General features: G+C 39.0%; 1 protein-coding gene across 6 annotated transcripts; it reads right to left on the minus strand.

Annotated features, from left to right (window-relative positions):
• Nucleotides 1-243: 243 nt before the first annotated feature.
• Nucleotides 244-4637, minus strand: LOC113319435 (valine--tRNA ligase, mitochondrial 1-like). Of its 6 annotated transcripts, XM_026567693.1 has the most exons (11): nucleotides 4563-4637; nucleotides 4069-4359; nucleotides 2864-2943; nucleotides 2637-2687; nucleotides 2441-2529; nucleotides 1819-1983; nucleotides 1319-1599; nucleotides 1122-1201; nucleotides 907-964; nucleotides 528-833; nucleotides 244-418 (listed from the first exon to the last, which is right to left on the minus strand). In XM_026567693.1, exons 7-11 carry the CDS (start codon nucleotides 1349-1351, stop codon nucleotides 290-292), a joined length of 606 nt encoding a protein of 201 aa, XP_026423478.1. In that variant the 5' UTR covers nucleotides 1352-1599; nucleotides 1819-1983; nucleotides 2441-2529; nucleotides 2637-2687; nucleotides 2864-2943; nucleotides 4069-4359; nucleotides 4563-4637; the 3' UTR covers nucleotides 244-289. The 6 variants fall into 6 exon arrangements, with proteins under 6 accessions (XP_026423478.1, XP_026423477.1, XP_026423476.1 ...); XM_026567692.1 differs by lacking the exons at nucleotides 2864-2943; nucleotides 4069-4359; nucleotides 4563-4637 and having other exon boundaries at nucleotides 1319-1401; nucleotides 1522-1599; nucleotides 2441-2831; XM_026567691.1 differs by lacking the exons at nucleotides 2864-2943; nucleotides 4069-4359; nucleotides 4563-4637 and having other exon boundaries at nucleotides 1319-1401; nucleotides 1490-1599; nucleotides 2441-2831.
• Nucleotides 4638-13771: the final 9134 nt, after the last annotated feature.

Below are 13771 nucleotides of genomic sequence, written 5' to 3' on the forward strand. Positions count from 1 at the left end.
TTTTTTTTCTTATTTGTGCAACGTATAGTTTAATGTGTACGGTTATTTTTATGGAATAACATTTTTGTGGGTCCCATTGTGATATTCTGTCAACGTCTAATTTATTCGGTAGCAGTTACATTCGTTGCTCATTTCAGGTGATATGTGCAACGGATAACTTTCCCACGTTTATATCCGTTACAAATAAAAAATTTCTACCGGCACAAATTCCTGCAGGTTTCTGCTCCTAAATTACAATCGATCAGGAACAATTATTGATCATCACATTCCATCAAGAATTATTCATACATCAACAGAGTATATAGATAGGAGAACAATTATTGTTGTTAATTAATCCTTTATTTGTCAAGATGTTGATAAATTCCAGATTATGACGTTTTCCAAAATCAAAATCATTTGGATCATGAGCAGGTGTAATCTGGTAAGATTCATGAAAGGAAAATTAAACGCCAAACACAAATAATAATAACCAAGCCACTTGAAAGCCAAAAATGTAATTACTCTCACTGGAAGTCTGATCATATTACCTTAACAGCACCTGTCCCAAATTGTGGATCGACAAGTATTCCATCACAAACAATGGACAGCCTGCTTCCATTGAATGGATAAATTGCATACTTTCCATGAAGATGAGTGTACCTCTTGTCTTCAGGATGGACAGCCATGCCAGTATCATCTAACATCGTCTCCACTCTAGTTGTGGCAACAACTATCTCATCATCCAAGTCTCCCTCCAAAGGGTAAGCAAAAGATGTCAGTACACCAAATTCTACTGGGGTATCATAAGCAGGAACCTTTAACATCGTTCTTTCCTTTATGTCTTTGTAATCTACCTATAAAACAAAGCAAGATCAGGAAATCGACATCTTCACGAGAACATGAACCATTTAAAGTTTGTGGTCATACTTCAATATCAGAAATAGCTATCCGCAAGACACAATCCTTGTTCACAAGCCGGTTATCCCTAATAAGAAATTCACACATTATAAGTTACCAAAATGTATAAGAGAAATGCATCAAGAAGATAAGACTGAACAATGCCAAAAATATACAACAAGTAACAAGCGCAACAAACTCACGACAAAAAACACTTGAGAAAAATATTACAGTGTTAGAAGTACCTATATATGAGACTATGTTTATAAAGGCGAACAAAAGCTTCAGTCACAGCTTTTGATCTTGGCTCGTCCATTGTAAAGCACTACGACAACGAGACAATGAAAAAACATTAGATGGTAGTGCCAGAAAAGAGCCATACTTATTTAATCGAAGTAAAGCAACAAGTAACAAGGGATAAGAAAGATGTTGAATTCTGTACCTCATGAGACCAGTCGAGAGAACAACTATCCATCGTTCCTGATTCAATATTGTATTTTCATGCTCATTCTTCCATTTCCATACCTTTAGAGCACAAGCATAAACCAAATAAAAAAATTGTGATTATTACTAGTTAAAAAGGTATTTACTTGCATAATCATATAATTCATGCCTCAGGACTAATCACTGAAGTTCAAAAATCACTTATTCCACAAAACGATCACGACCAATATCATGCCTTTTTCTTTTACTATCACGCATTATCTTTTTCTCCACAACAACCTGCAAATGGCATCCTCAGTAATTGGTTAGGAGTAAGAACAACCCACAGTAAACACCTCTCAGAGAACATATCTTACTTGTCGTACCATTCTCAAATGCCTATATACAGATAAAAAATGAACAGAAGAAATTACTATCTATCTAACTAATTAAATTGATGGAGTAAAAAAAGGAAAGGAAAATAGAGAGAGTTCACATGCCATGGATATAAAGGGGTACCTTGAGAAGGGCACAAGAATCAGTAAAAAAAAAAGCCTCAAGAAGTTTTCGACTGTTACTATTCCAATGTCAGCCAGGCGTTGATGAAAAACACCATCTTTCCTTATTCTTCAATCGCCAAACCTCGTCACATGGCCATGGAGGAAAGTGTTTCCGATAATCTGACTAACAAAATAATGTTTAGCCTCAGAACAGTAGGCATGGGTTTCAGAGAGAAGCTGGTGCTCTAGAAATGAAACTAATTCTGCACATCTAGCAATTCTAGTAGAACATGTCCATAAAAATGGAAGCTATTTTGTTGATATAAATGAACACGTAAATACACTAATGTTTTGTCTTATAGCAAGATGAAAGCGAAATGGAACAATCACTAGTAAAGCAGATGATTCAACGATATAATTAGATGACTCAGTAGACTATTTACTTTCAAAAGATTAAACATATTCAATGGTGCAAGCGCTTCTTAGCTGCCAGCTAGGCATTTAGATAAAATTACATGTCTCCTCAGCAGTAACTTATTCAATATAAGTTGAAAACCGCCACAATTATTATACAACAGGCAAGCAATTAAAGACTCTCACTTTTCAATATATTCATGATGCAGGGGAATAGACCGTCATACCATTTAAGGCTAAGAGATTCAAGTTGCAGAAGGTTCTGGTCCATCGTGTAAAGCGCAGCACACTGCTGCTTTGTGATGCCCTTGATACACTTGTATGGGTAGGGGTTAATTATTATTTTTGTCGCACCTAAACCATTGTCTAGTTTGTTTTTGAATAGTTGACATAGAGAAGTGAAACTGAAATTAGAATCTGCACCTGCTTGCACTGTACATTTAATATACCACCTAAGTAATTTCGATATGTGGCCTGCACATTGATGGGTGTACGTAAAATGCGTAAGAAGTACTGACAACGAGCACCTCATTCACGGAGAAGCAGTGACTCACATGTGACACCATTGGCCTTCCCCTCACTTAACCATTATTCTCCGTTCATTCACACCATTACTGAACTGATCAGTGAGTGGTGCATAGACTACTAACCCCAATCATGAGTATTTGGTGCGATACTGTGCAATGAGGCAGAACTTTTCCACTTTGGAGCTTGTCAACTTAGTAGCCAGCTTCTCAATAATTAGAAAAACAAGGATAACTTTCCACAAATAAATGTTTTTAAGCAAACGAACATACATGTCAAATTGATATGCTGCAATCTGTACCGCATCAGGAACTATTTTTATCACAACTTTACTCTATGTTGGAACCTAAAGGGTTCAAACAAAGTAGGAAATGGAACTTTTTCCACTAGTCCTGGTATAAAGTTAGCATCAACATCATCCGGGTTAAAGTCGCCTCAATGTTCTAGGAACCCCTAATCAAACATAAGAGGGTGCCTACAGTATTACAAGTAATAAAACATGTCTGCATTTAGTTTAGACATAAGAACTAATTTAACCTAAATGCAAAGATATATTATTCAAATTAATATAACAAATATGGTTAAGAACCTTCTCCCTAGAGGAATTCTGACGCTAATAGAGTACTTGAGGAGAACTAATCAATTAGACCTTTTAACAACTTACTTTCTAGTACCTTCCATGTTTACAGGTTTGACGAACAAAAACAGAAAATGTGAATCTTATCATCAGTATAAGAATTTATGTTCCAATATGAAGCTGCTATCTGGGTGGCATAGTTTTACGTTGGTGTTAACCAAAATGAGAACTAATCAATTAGATAATTACTTGAGTAAGAAAATACTTAACCGATGAACAAACTCATTTCGGTATGGAGTTGTTCATGTTCTACATGTAATAAAACATGTCTCCATTTAGTTTAGACATAAGAACTAATTTAACCTAAATGCAAAGATATATTATTCAAATTAATATAACAAATATGGTTAAGAACCTTCTCCCTAGAGGAATTCTGACGCTAATAGAGTACTTGAGGAGAACTAATCAATTAGACCTTTTAACAACTTACTTTCTAGTACCTTCCATGTTTACAGGTTTGACGAACAAAAACAGAAAATGTGAATCTTATCATCAGTATAAGAATTTATGTTCCAATATGAAGATGCTATCTGGGTGGCGTAGTTTCTTTGGTGTTAACCAAAATGAGAACTAATCAATTAGATTATTACTTGAGTAAGAAAATACTTAACCGATGAACAAACTCATTTCGGTATGGAGTTGTTCATGTTCTACATGACCATAATCCAAAAGTCAAAAACAAGGAATACTAACCATTTCCTTAAAACTTCCACACAAAGGTCACCATCTATGCTTCCATGTCTGACGATAACAAGAAGCAGCATCAGGTAGAGACATTTCATCAAACAATTTTGAGCATCGATTTCATTTAACATGAGCCATATATAATAACCAAACAGTTTTGAGCATCGATTTCATTTAACATGAGCCATATATAATAACCGCCGATGATAAGTAACAAAGAAACAACTAGATAACCATCTCCCAAAATTCTATATTTTAAGCTCCTGGTTATTGGAAAGACTCCGGGTGCCGAGAAAAACCCTGCATACATCACCATCGTTCCACACAAGCGTCAAACTTAGAAAAGTATTAACTACTAATCAAAATCCAACTTAAACAACAACCAATACCCTAAAAAACAGTTCACATCCTTTTCAAAATTTTGTAAAATCGAACTATGTAACATACTTACAATAGCTGATCATATGAACAATAATTACATTCAATTTCAGCTAATTAGCTACCTCTCTCTTTTCCTTCTCTGTTCTTCTTGGTGGACTAAACTGTTGTGCTTGGTGGACGAAATTGATAGAGATCGGTGGACTACGAAGATCACATTCATATTTATTATTTTGCCCAGGGTTAGCCCCCTTTAGTTTCCTAGAATGCAATATGTCTAGCAGCATTTAATTGATTCAGATATGATGTGACTAGTATCATATTTATTCTGAATATTATTCTAGACATGGTTATGGCGTCAGATATCTCTCAAATGTATTGCACATATTAAAAGGTATACTGAATTGTTCAGTATGAGATGCATGGAATATTGAGACTCTTAAGAAAGAGGTTTTGATATCGTTGTCATGGAACTGAGATTCGTTTCTCTCGTGGAAAGCGAAGACATAACCTCTTATGCATTCTGACATGGTCAGAGATACACGACTCTCGATGTGATTTTACGAGTGTGACCTTCATTAAAAATACACCATCAACAAGAATCAACTACCATACAAGTGCATTCTGCAAATGAACCATATAATACAAGTTCATTCTACAAAATGAATCAACTACCGTACAAGTGCATTCTGCAAATGAACTATAATACAAGTTCACTCTACAAAATGAACTACCATACGAGTTCATTCTACGATATGAACTGCTAAAAATAAACTACCATACGAGTTCATTCTACAAAATAAATAAGTAGAATGGTGTTCATTCTTGTTCATGAACTACCATTATCAATACTCGTGAAGATTAAAGCTTCAAAACATAGTACAATGGATATTTGTTGTACAAATCTCGTCGAGAGCTTTCCAAATCTAGATTTTTTTCTAAAAGAAATTGACTTATAATTCGAGAGATATTTGATTTTTAGGTTTTCCTTTTCTAAAGAAAGAGAAAAATAAAAAGAAGAGAGAGGAGATAAAGAAGAAAAAAATGTCGTGAAAAAATGCGAGAAAATAAGAGAGAACTATAGTTTTGTATTATACTCTCTCCGTCCTAGTTTAGTTGAAGGTTAAAGTGTTTTCACGTATATTATTTTTTCCCAAATATATCCCTTAATAATAATTTTAAAATATTTAAATCTCCTATTTGTTTTGTTCCTTGTTTCTAGTGTTCAGAGTTGTCAACGAGACTTATCATAACGGATAGTGGCTCAGCCGTTTCTGTTACGATAATAGTTATCGAATATCTGTATCGTTAACTTCCAAGGAAAATCAGAAAATTAATTTTGATTCCGTTACGTTAGAATTATCGGATATCGGATAATATTCCGATAATTTCCTTTATCTGGCAGAAATTAAAAAAAAAAATTGTTTTACAGATAATATTTCGATTCAAAAAGTCAAGTTTTCAGTTTAAAACCCATGCCAAACACAAAGTAAACACATACAAATGTTCCAAATTGTTTACTTACATGGTCTTGCAAAACAAAACACAGAGAAGTTCAAAAACGGTTGGATCCTTGGACTGAAATGTGAGTTTTCAACTTTTCATAACTTATAAGCAGCATGCACATGCATTCCTCATTCCTTACTCCTTATGTAACACCCCGAGTTCCGGACCGGGGTCAAACCCATATGGAGATCCGAATTCGAAGCGTTACGGGTCGGAAAGAGACTTATGCATATAACTTTTCTCATTTATTTATTACGATAAACTTAATTAACTTTCCTAACATGAAGTTTAAACTTATGAATTCGATAATCATCTTTAACAACATTTTCACCAAACATATTATTTCAAATTACATTTCAAGCAATACAATAAGACAATACAATAATTAAACTATCTTCTTAGTTTCCACTTCCAACTTCCAAGTGTTGATGGTGGTTTTCGGTTTAGGGATAAAATCATGAAACCCTGTATTTTAATACGTTGTCGTCCTACAAAGGAACAAAATCCATTTGGAAGTGATGAGTGCATAGAACTTTTCACTTACATATGTATTGAGCAATTCAACATATTCATTGAAATTTATCCAGAATGGTGCATGAAGCAACAATCCCAGATATTCTATAAATTTTAATCTATTGCATTATTTACTAATGCATTGCCTGCCTAGTATTTTCCTATGCGATGTTCCCAGCCGAACTCTCAATATGACATGACGATTAATGTTCGCTCGCAGGAGGGTAGCATGAATCTCCCGAAGTGTCTGTATTGAGACCTGCATGAAAACACTCACGTAGACCACACCGCTCTCTATAAAGAGTTCAGCATGTCTACACACTTTTTTAATTAAAAGTTAGCGCGATCGAACGTGTTTAAATTCCTTAAAAAAATATAGACTGTTCATATCATTCTCAAAAATGATCACGACCACATGATTTGGCCGCGCGATTCAGCAAGCCTAGATTACTCCTGGCGTAACTAGGCAATCACTGTATTGACCACCGGAGGGCCCACTAATGCCCTAGTTGATCGAGTCATATTTAGTTCATTCACAAGCGCTTCAAACGCTAACCCAAACATGGGTGTTCGCGCTACTTGAAAATAAGATCAAACGAGTTAAGACCGGCAAATACGGTCTCAAAAAACATCATGACCGTCCAACTTATCCAGCCTAGTTGGACGTCTTAGATCTCATCTTGAACGATCAAAAAACTGCTGGCGTGTTCACCGGCGACCCATCTACACCCGTGGTTGATCGACTTGCTCACATCAAGCCAAGGGCGTATAGAATCGTGCACCCAAAGTAGGGTGAACGCGCTGCTTTGAAACCCTAATTGGTGTTTGCGACAGTATATTACTGCGGCAAATCGATCACGACCATCCATCTTCGCCAGCCGAATCGAGCGGCTTAGATCTAATTTTAGATGGCCCAGGAGATGTCAGCATGCTCACCGGCAACCCATATTTGCACATGGTCGATCGACCTGTTCGAACTAGCACTCAGTGCCTCAAATCACTCTCCCAAAAGAGGGTTGGCCGCGCGGCCCTAAACCCTAAAATTGCGTCAACGGCAATACACAACTGCCGCAAATCATCTCGTCCATCCAAATTTTCCAGCCTAGTTGGGCGGTGTATATTTATTTTCAGAAAACTAACAAAGCAGCATTGTGATCACTGGACATTCTTCCTCCACAGGGAGCGATCGACCAAGTGATAGCACGACCATAGGGTCCTCAAACGATCACCCAAAGATGGCCGGTCGTGCTACTTTTAAGACGCTCAATACGTGACTGATTCGATCAAGCTCAAAAACAGCGATGCTTCTAGCACATCGATTATTTTCAGCTGCTTGCTTAAAAGCGATACTTCATACACATCGATTATAAGCCACGTCTTATAAATATTGGTTTCACAAATAATTTATCATTTTACCTAAAAGCACTGTGTGCTGCTTTCAGCGACGAGTCTCACGACTTGACCCACTTACTTGAGACATCAAACATGTCACAAAGTGGGGGATGCTCACTGGGGTATTGGTTTGGCTGTTTACAGCGTGCAGCGTGCCCATTACGAGAAAGTATCAGGAAAGACGGACGGTTAACAGTATTGAGAGTAGTGGATGAACGTTTGATCAGTCTTCCCTCATAATGGAAACACGATGATCACTACTTTCTGCACAACTCCACTTCTTCATTATTTAACTTCCTCCACTTCCTACCAGATCAGGGTGTACTTGAACATGACTTGTATAAATATGATTTCAACCTATTTCGAAAAACATACAACAAGGGTTGTCAACACAATTAGCCAGAAACCATTTTCTGATACAAGTCATAAAACAACCACACCTTCATAATTCAACATTCTGATCTCAAACACGTTCTTCGCTTCCCTCCCTAAGATCAACCCTTCTCCTTCACCTTGTGACCGAATTGAATCTGCAACGACCATTTCTTGGTTTAGGCCAGAGTCTTACAGATTGATCTCTCGAATCTAAAAGTACTCTCGTGCAGTGCATTTGTTTAGGGTTTGAATTCGTTTCTCATCAACACACCCAAATTTACCAAAAAAACAACAACAGTAGAATCAGTTTTTACCCAAAAATAACTGGTGACCGCAGTGGGACATTAATCTCTCGGTCGCAAGATCAATTTTCAATTTGCTAGAATTCAAGATGGTGGATCTTAGGTACGGATCAGCGAAAAATCCCGATGTTATTGGCGCTTACAACATCCATGTTGTCAACATTCATGCCAGTGACACAAATGTACCGCTTACCAGCGCGATCAACACATCTCGTGGTACTACCACCAACACCAGCGGCGCAGGAAACATCCCCTTAGGTGTGACACCTCCAATCACCAGAGCCAGAGCCGCTGTCGCCACCCCCAATGTTTCTTCGAGCGTAACGCCTACGATTGTTACTAGAGCTACTGCCAGTCCCCCATCAAGATGAGAGACTGGAGGAGCCAGAGGAAGCCAACCCCCTATTACTATTGTCAATTTGATGGAAAGACAATGGGTTCTTACTAAAGCTCAGACAGACATGGCTGCAACTCAGAAGGAGGTACTCACTTTCCTCAAGACGCTAACGGAGCGACTACCACAAGAGTCGCATCAACCCATGGAGCCAATTAGGAGTACTTTCAACACTCCTGGCGCAAGCGCTTCAACAGGCGTGCTTTCATAGATGAAGAAGTTCATGCTGCTCCTGAGCGCTCAATGGAAAGGAATCAATCCTCCAACTTCGTCACACGTGAAGACCTGGACCGTCTCCTCCAAAATCGAGGCAAGGAAAATCCGGTGGACATGCACCAACACCAACCTTCGTATCCTCCTGATGTGCAAAGTTTCCCTCTCCTAAGAGGATACTCTTCTCCTCAATTTTCCCTTTATGACGGAACTGGTAATGCTCGTGAACACATCTCTCGTTTTCTGGATCCATTAGGAGAACATGAATACAATCATGTCCTCCGCCTGAAAGAGTTTTCAAAGTCGCTCACGGGGAGAGCGTACACCTGGTACAACAACATTGCACCGAAAAACATATCCAACTGGTGTGAGATGGTAAATGCTTTCTACAAGAATTATTTCTTCGTATCCGAGCAAATCACCTTTTCCGACTTGGGTAGAATGTTCCAACGAAACAATGAGCATCCAAATGATTACGCCAAGAGATTCAGGATTCAAGCGCTGGATTGTCACGATCCGAACGTGACTGAACAACAGTTGGTAAAGTCATGAATTAATGGCATGGTACCCATTTATCGCGCTCTACTGGAGAACTTATGTTTCCAAACTTTTTCTGAATTTCATGAAGCCCCACGACAGCACCGACATTATTGGAGAGGACCAGACCCGCCAGAAACGGAGATGCACGTGAGACTCGAGGAAGCAGACGTCTCATCAACAAAAAATACAATGTTGGACCCTCTGTAAGCGTGGTAGGTGAAGGAGGGAAAAGAAAAGCTTCTGCAACGGAGCAACAACCCAAGTGCGCAGCGACGCAGATGACTCCATCCCAGAAAGCCGCGGCTAAAACTCCTGTGCAAGAAGCTGGAGATGCTGCTCCAGACTTCCCATTTCTAATAGATGAAGTCATTGAACCCCTGGAAGCATGAATTCAAGATGATGCCATCAAGATACCTCCTCTCAGACATCCGCCAACTGAAGAAGAGATGGAAAATTCCAAATATTGTCGTTACCACAGGTTTTTCAATCACCCAACCAGTGACTGCAACAAGTTGAAGCGCATTTTCAAACAGAAGGTGGATGCGGGAGAACTTCAATTAGGAAATGAAGGAGTCCACAGAGACCCTCTTCCTGTCAGGAGGTGCATGATTGTGGATTCCGTCCACAAAACAGTTCAATCTATGATGGAGCATTTATGTGAAATTATGTACTTCTCTAAGGCGCAGCGTCAATACATGTTTGGAGCCCGCAACTGTGTCGTATCAGGCAAGCGTCTGTTTCCAGTTAAGGAGGCCTCTCCCAAACCCTAATCTTTCCTGGGAAACGCGAGATATAACTGGGGACTCCTAACCATCGCTTACTTGAAGGATGTCGAGTTTAACAACACACTGATTGATGTAGCATCTGATTTTAATATTGTCACTGTCAAGACCCTGAAAGCCGCAAGGATTTCAAAGCAGGAAGTTGATCACTATCCAGCCGTAATTAAAAATTCTGAAGGAGAGTCTAGAGAAGCCTATGGGTACATCGACCTCGAAATCAAGGTGGGAGACGCTCTAACACGTGGCAAATTTCATATTGTGAAAGACTACCTGAACTATGATATGATTCTGGGCGCTCGTGGGTGCATGACAACAAAGCAAATCTAGGAGTGTGTCCTTTGCCAGTGTCTATACCTGAAAGAATTTCCAACAAGCTTTGTCCAACCCCGAAGGTTATCTGTTGCCGTATCAACAACTTTCCAATGTGACGCAGCTACCTGGAGAGGGCCCATCAACATACATTCGAAGGTTCCGAACCCAAGTAAGTCTTATTGAACAACCCTTTTTGCAACCAGTCACTCCTCCTTCCGCTAAAGATCGGGGACTCACTCCGATCAACAACCCAGCCGCCACTAGGAGATGTGAATGGGAGGCTGGTCTTTTCAAATGCTTTGTCAAAAATTTAGAAGTTGTCTCAGTCAAAGATAACGAGTTCAAGAATCAAGTAGTTGTACAACGCCCAAATCCATTTCAAGTTGGAGATATGGTAGTGAAGGTAACCTCGTTTCAAGTTGGAGATGTGACAGTGAAGGTGACCGCACATCCTGATTCGCCTACAGAAAAGGAAGAAGAGACATACCTGGTGGAAGATGTTATCTTAGGCGGTTACTGCAATCTCATCAATGTCGAATAACTGGAAGGCGTGACAATTCACTCACGATGGCTCAATCCCTTCAATACCTAAAACGTTGTGCTACCATTTCCTCCAGCATTCTCTTTAGTATTTCCTCCAACAATTTCCCCTTTCATGCAATATTTGTAATTCCTCCAAAATGATTGCACTGCTTGCATTCATAATTAGGGTTTCAATTTGTCAGTTAATCAAAGTATTATTTCCTTTTAGAAATCCCTTCACTCATGAATCATGACACAATGTCTTGAGCAAGCTTAAACCCTCATCATTACCCATCAGTTCAAACAAGAAAGACAAAACCCTAAAAAGAAACATCTCATGTCTTTCGAGAATCATTGAAAGAATATAAAGAAAATGGGCAAAGGAATCGTATAGTAATTAGGGCAAGCATACTCTGAAGAGCAGTCTACTTCAACAGTAAAGCGACCTCTCGATCATCACATGATTAGGAGGATTGCAACATGATGAGTGCTAAAAGTGCATATTTCTATATATTTTTCTTGGCATTTAACTCATCTTTTGTGCATTAATTCTATATTTTATCCCATATTCTGTGTTTTTGTTGTTTTCAAGAATAAAAACTTTTCTTAATTAATTTTGCATTTTTAGGTACTAAATAAAGCCTGGTTATCTCACGGAGCGAAAAGAGCAAAGGAACGGCAAAGACTCCCGCTAGGAGGAAGCGAAGAATGATATTTGCAAGAGCCGGATCAACTAGAAGTGGGCTTGAAGAGGAAGAATTGTTCTTAAAGAAGATATGGGCTTGGCATACCCAAGGCCCAAAACCCTTACCCAAATCCATTTCCATTATCCATACCCATTTCCATGAGAGCCGTCAGATTGGATCCATCTCATCATCCAACGTCCACCTCATCATTGTGCATCAAAATCCAAAGATCCTGTCAAACACCATAGTACCTAACCCCATCTTGGACCGTCAGTTTTGATGTATCCATCATCCAACGGTCGCTCCACCCCCATCTCCATCGCTCCGTTGGATCATTTTATCATCTTTTCATCCAACGTTTTCCCTTATCAGAACATCAAATACTGATGCGTCCGCTAACACCCTAGTATCGAATACCCTATTCCCAAAACAAACAGACCCTTTCCTCTTCCCCATCGGTTCTTTCTTCTTTCCCCAAATTCTCTTTTCCTCTGCAAACCAGCTCCTCCTTCCACCCGACCATGGCAGCCTGCAACTGCTGCTCCTCGAGCTTCACTACACCCCTCTCCGCCTCTACCAAAACCCGTACGCACCACAGTTTTCTCTTCCTAGCCTAGTCGTTTCCCCAAACCCACATCTCTCTGACCTAGGTGTGGTGTTGATGAAACAACTCGAGCTAGGGTTGCAGTACATCAATTGGAGCAGGAAGAGCATCAGAGGGACATCAAGAAGCATGGGTCGAAGCCAATTTACACATGGGTATGTCGAATTTGATTTTCCCCAAAAGTTACGGTTTGCAAATTTTAGGGATTTTTGAAATTAGGGATTTTGTTGTAAGCTATAAATAGGAAACGATGTAGAATGTTAAAACGGTTCTTGGGTCATCCGAGATACCCCCTAATTGGGTTAATTTCATGTTTAATTTCAATTTCAATTCCATAATACTATCAGTACATGTTCTTCACTGTTAAATTTTGTTCTTGTGTTCTAAACTTTGTTCTGATGTTATGTTCATGTTCTTGTGTACGTTAATGTTCATGTAATTCCCCTGTTTGACTCACATGTTCTTGTTTTGAGTCTTAATGCTTGACAAACATGAAAACTCCTAACTTCAGCATGTTCTAAATCCATCACTAGGGTGAGAAGACCCTTAAGCCTTGTTGGTTAGTCTTTAGGTTGATTCTTGTAGAACTCAAAATAGTCTAGGCTAGCTAAATTCCTAAAAGCCTCATTGACTTGTGATTAGTGGTGCTGTAAAAAGACCACTAATGCTAGGGGTTAGTGGTAGTTCTAAGGGATTAACCAGCCATATTAGTTAGAGACCTAGAAACCTAAATGACCTGTGATTGTTTATGCTTTAATCAGATAGGCAATGCTAGGGGTTAATCTAAGGATTTTAGGTTAGATAACTTGCCACATGAATTGCCCTGGCCAAGAGACTAGCTTGAACTAGACCCTCTTGTCCATTAGGGACAAGGATTTATCCCAGGCTAACTAGCTAGGAAACCTTCAATCACACACACCTAGTCTCTGTGGTTCGACCCTGACTTGCACACATCTACTACAACAGACCATGTGCACTTGCAGGTATAACAAGTAGGCTTCTTTCTTGCTCTTATTTTACACTCTTAAAAGCCTACCAAGTTTTTGGCGCCGCTGCCGGGGACTTGGCATTGTGTGGTTGCTGTTTTTCCTTGCTTTGTTTTGCTGCTATTCACTTGCATATCTTGCATTTAGTATAATCATTTAGTGTAAGCATTTATCTCATCATAACTTGCATTTTCATATTTGCATAAT

This window comes from Papaver somniferum, chromosome 10, assembly GCF_003573695.1.
Source record: "Papaver somniferum cultivar HN1 chromosome 10, ASM357369v1, whole genome shotgun sequence".
NCBI lineage: Eukaryota > Viridiplantae > Streptophyta > Magnoliopsida > Ranunculales > Papaveraceae > Papaver > Papaver somniferum.

Coding starts and splice junctions, on each gene's coding strand:
- LOC113319435 (XM_026567693.1), bottom strand. CDS start 1,351: ATGGATAGTTGTTCTCTCGACTGGTCTCATGAG. Junction 834..906: donor TAGCTATTTCTGATATTGAA/GTATGACCACAA, acceptor TTTGTTTTATAG/GTAGATTACAAAGACATAAA. Junction 419..527: donor TTGGGACAGGTGCTGTTAAG/GTAATATGATCA, acceptor GAATCTTACCAG/ATTACACCTGCTCATGATCC.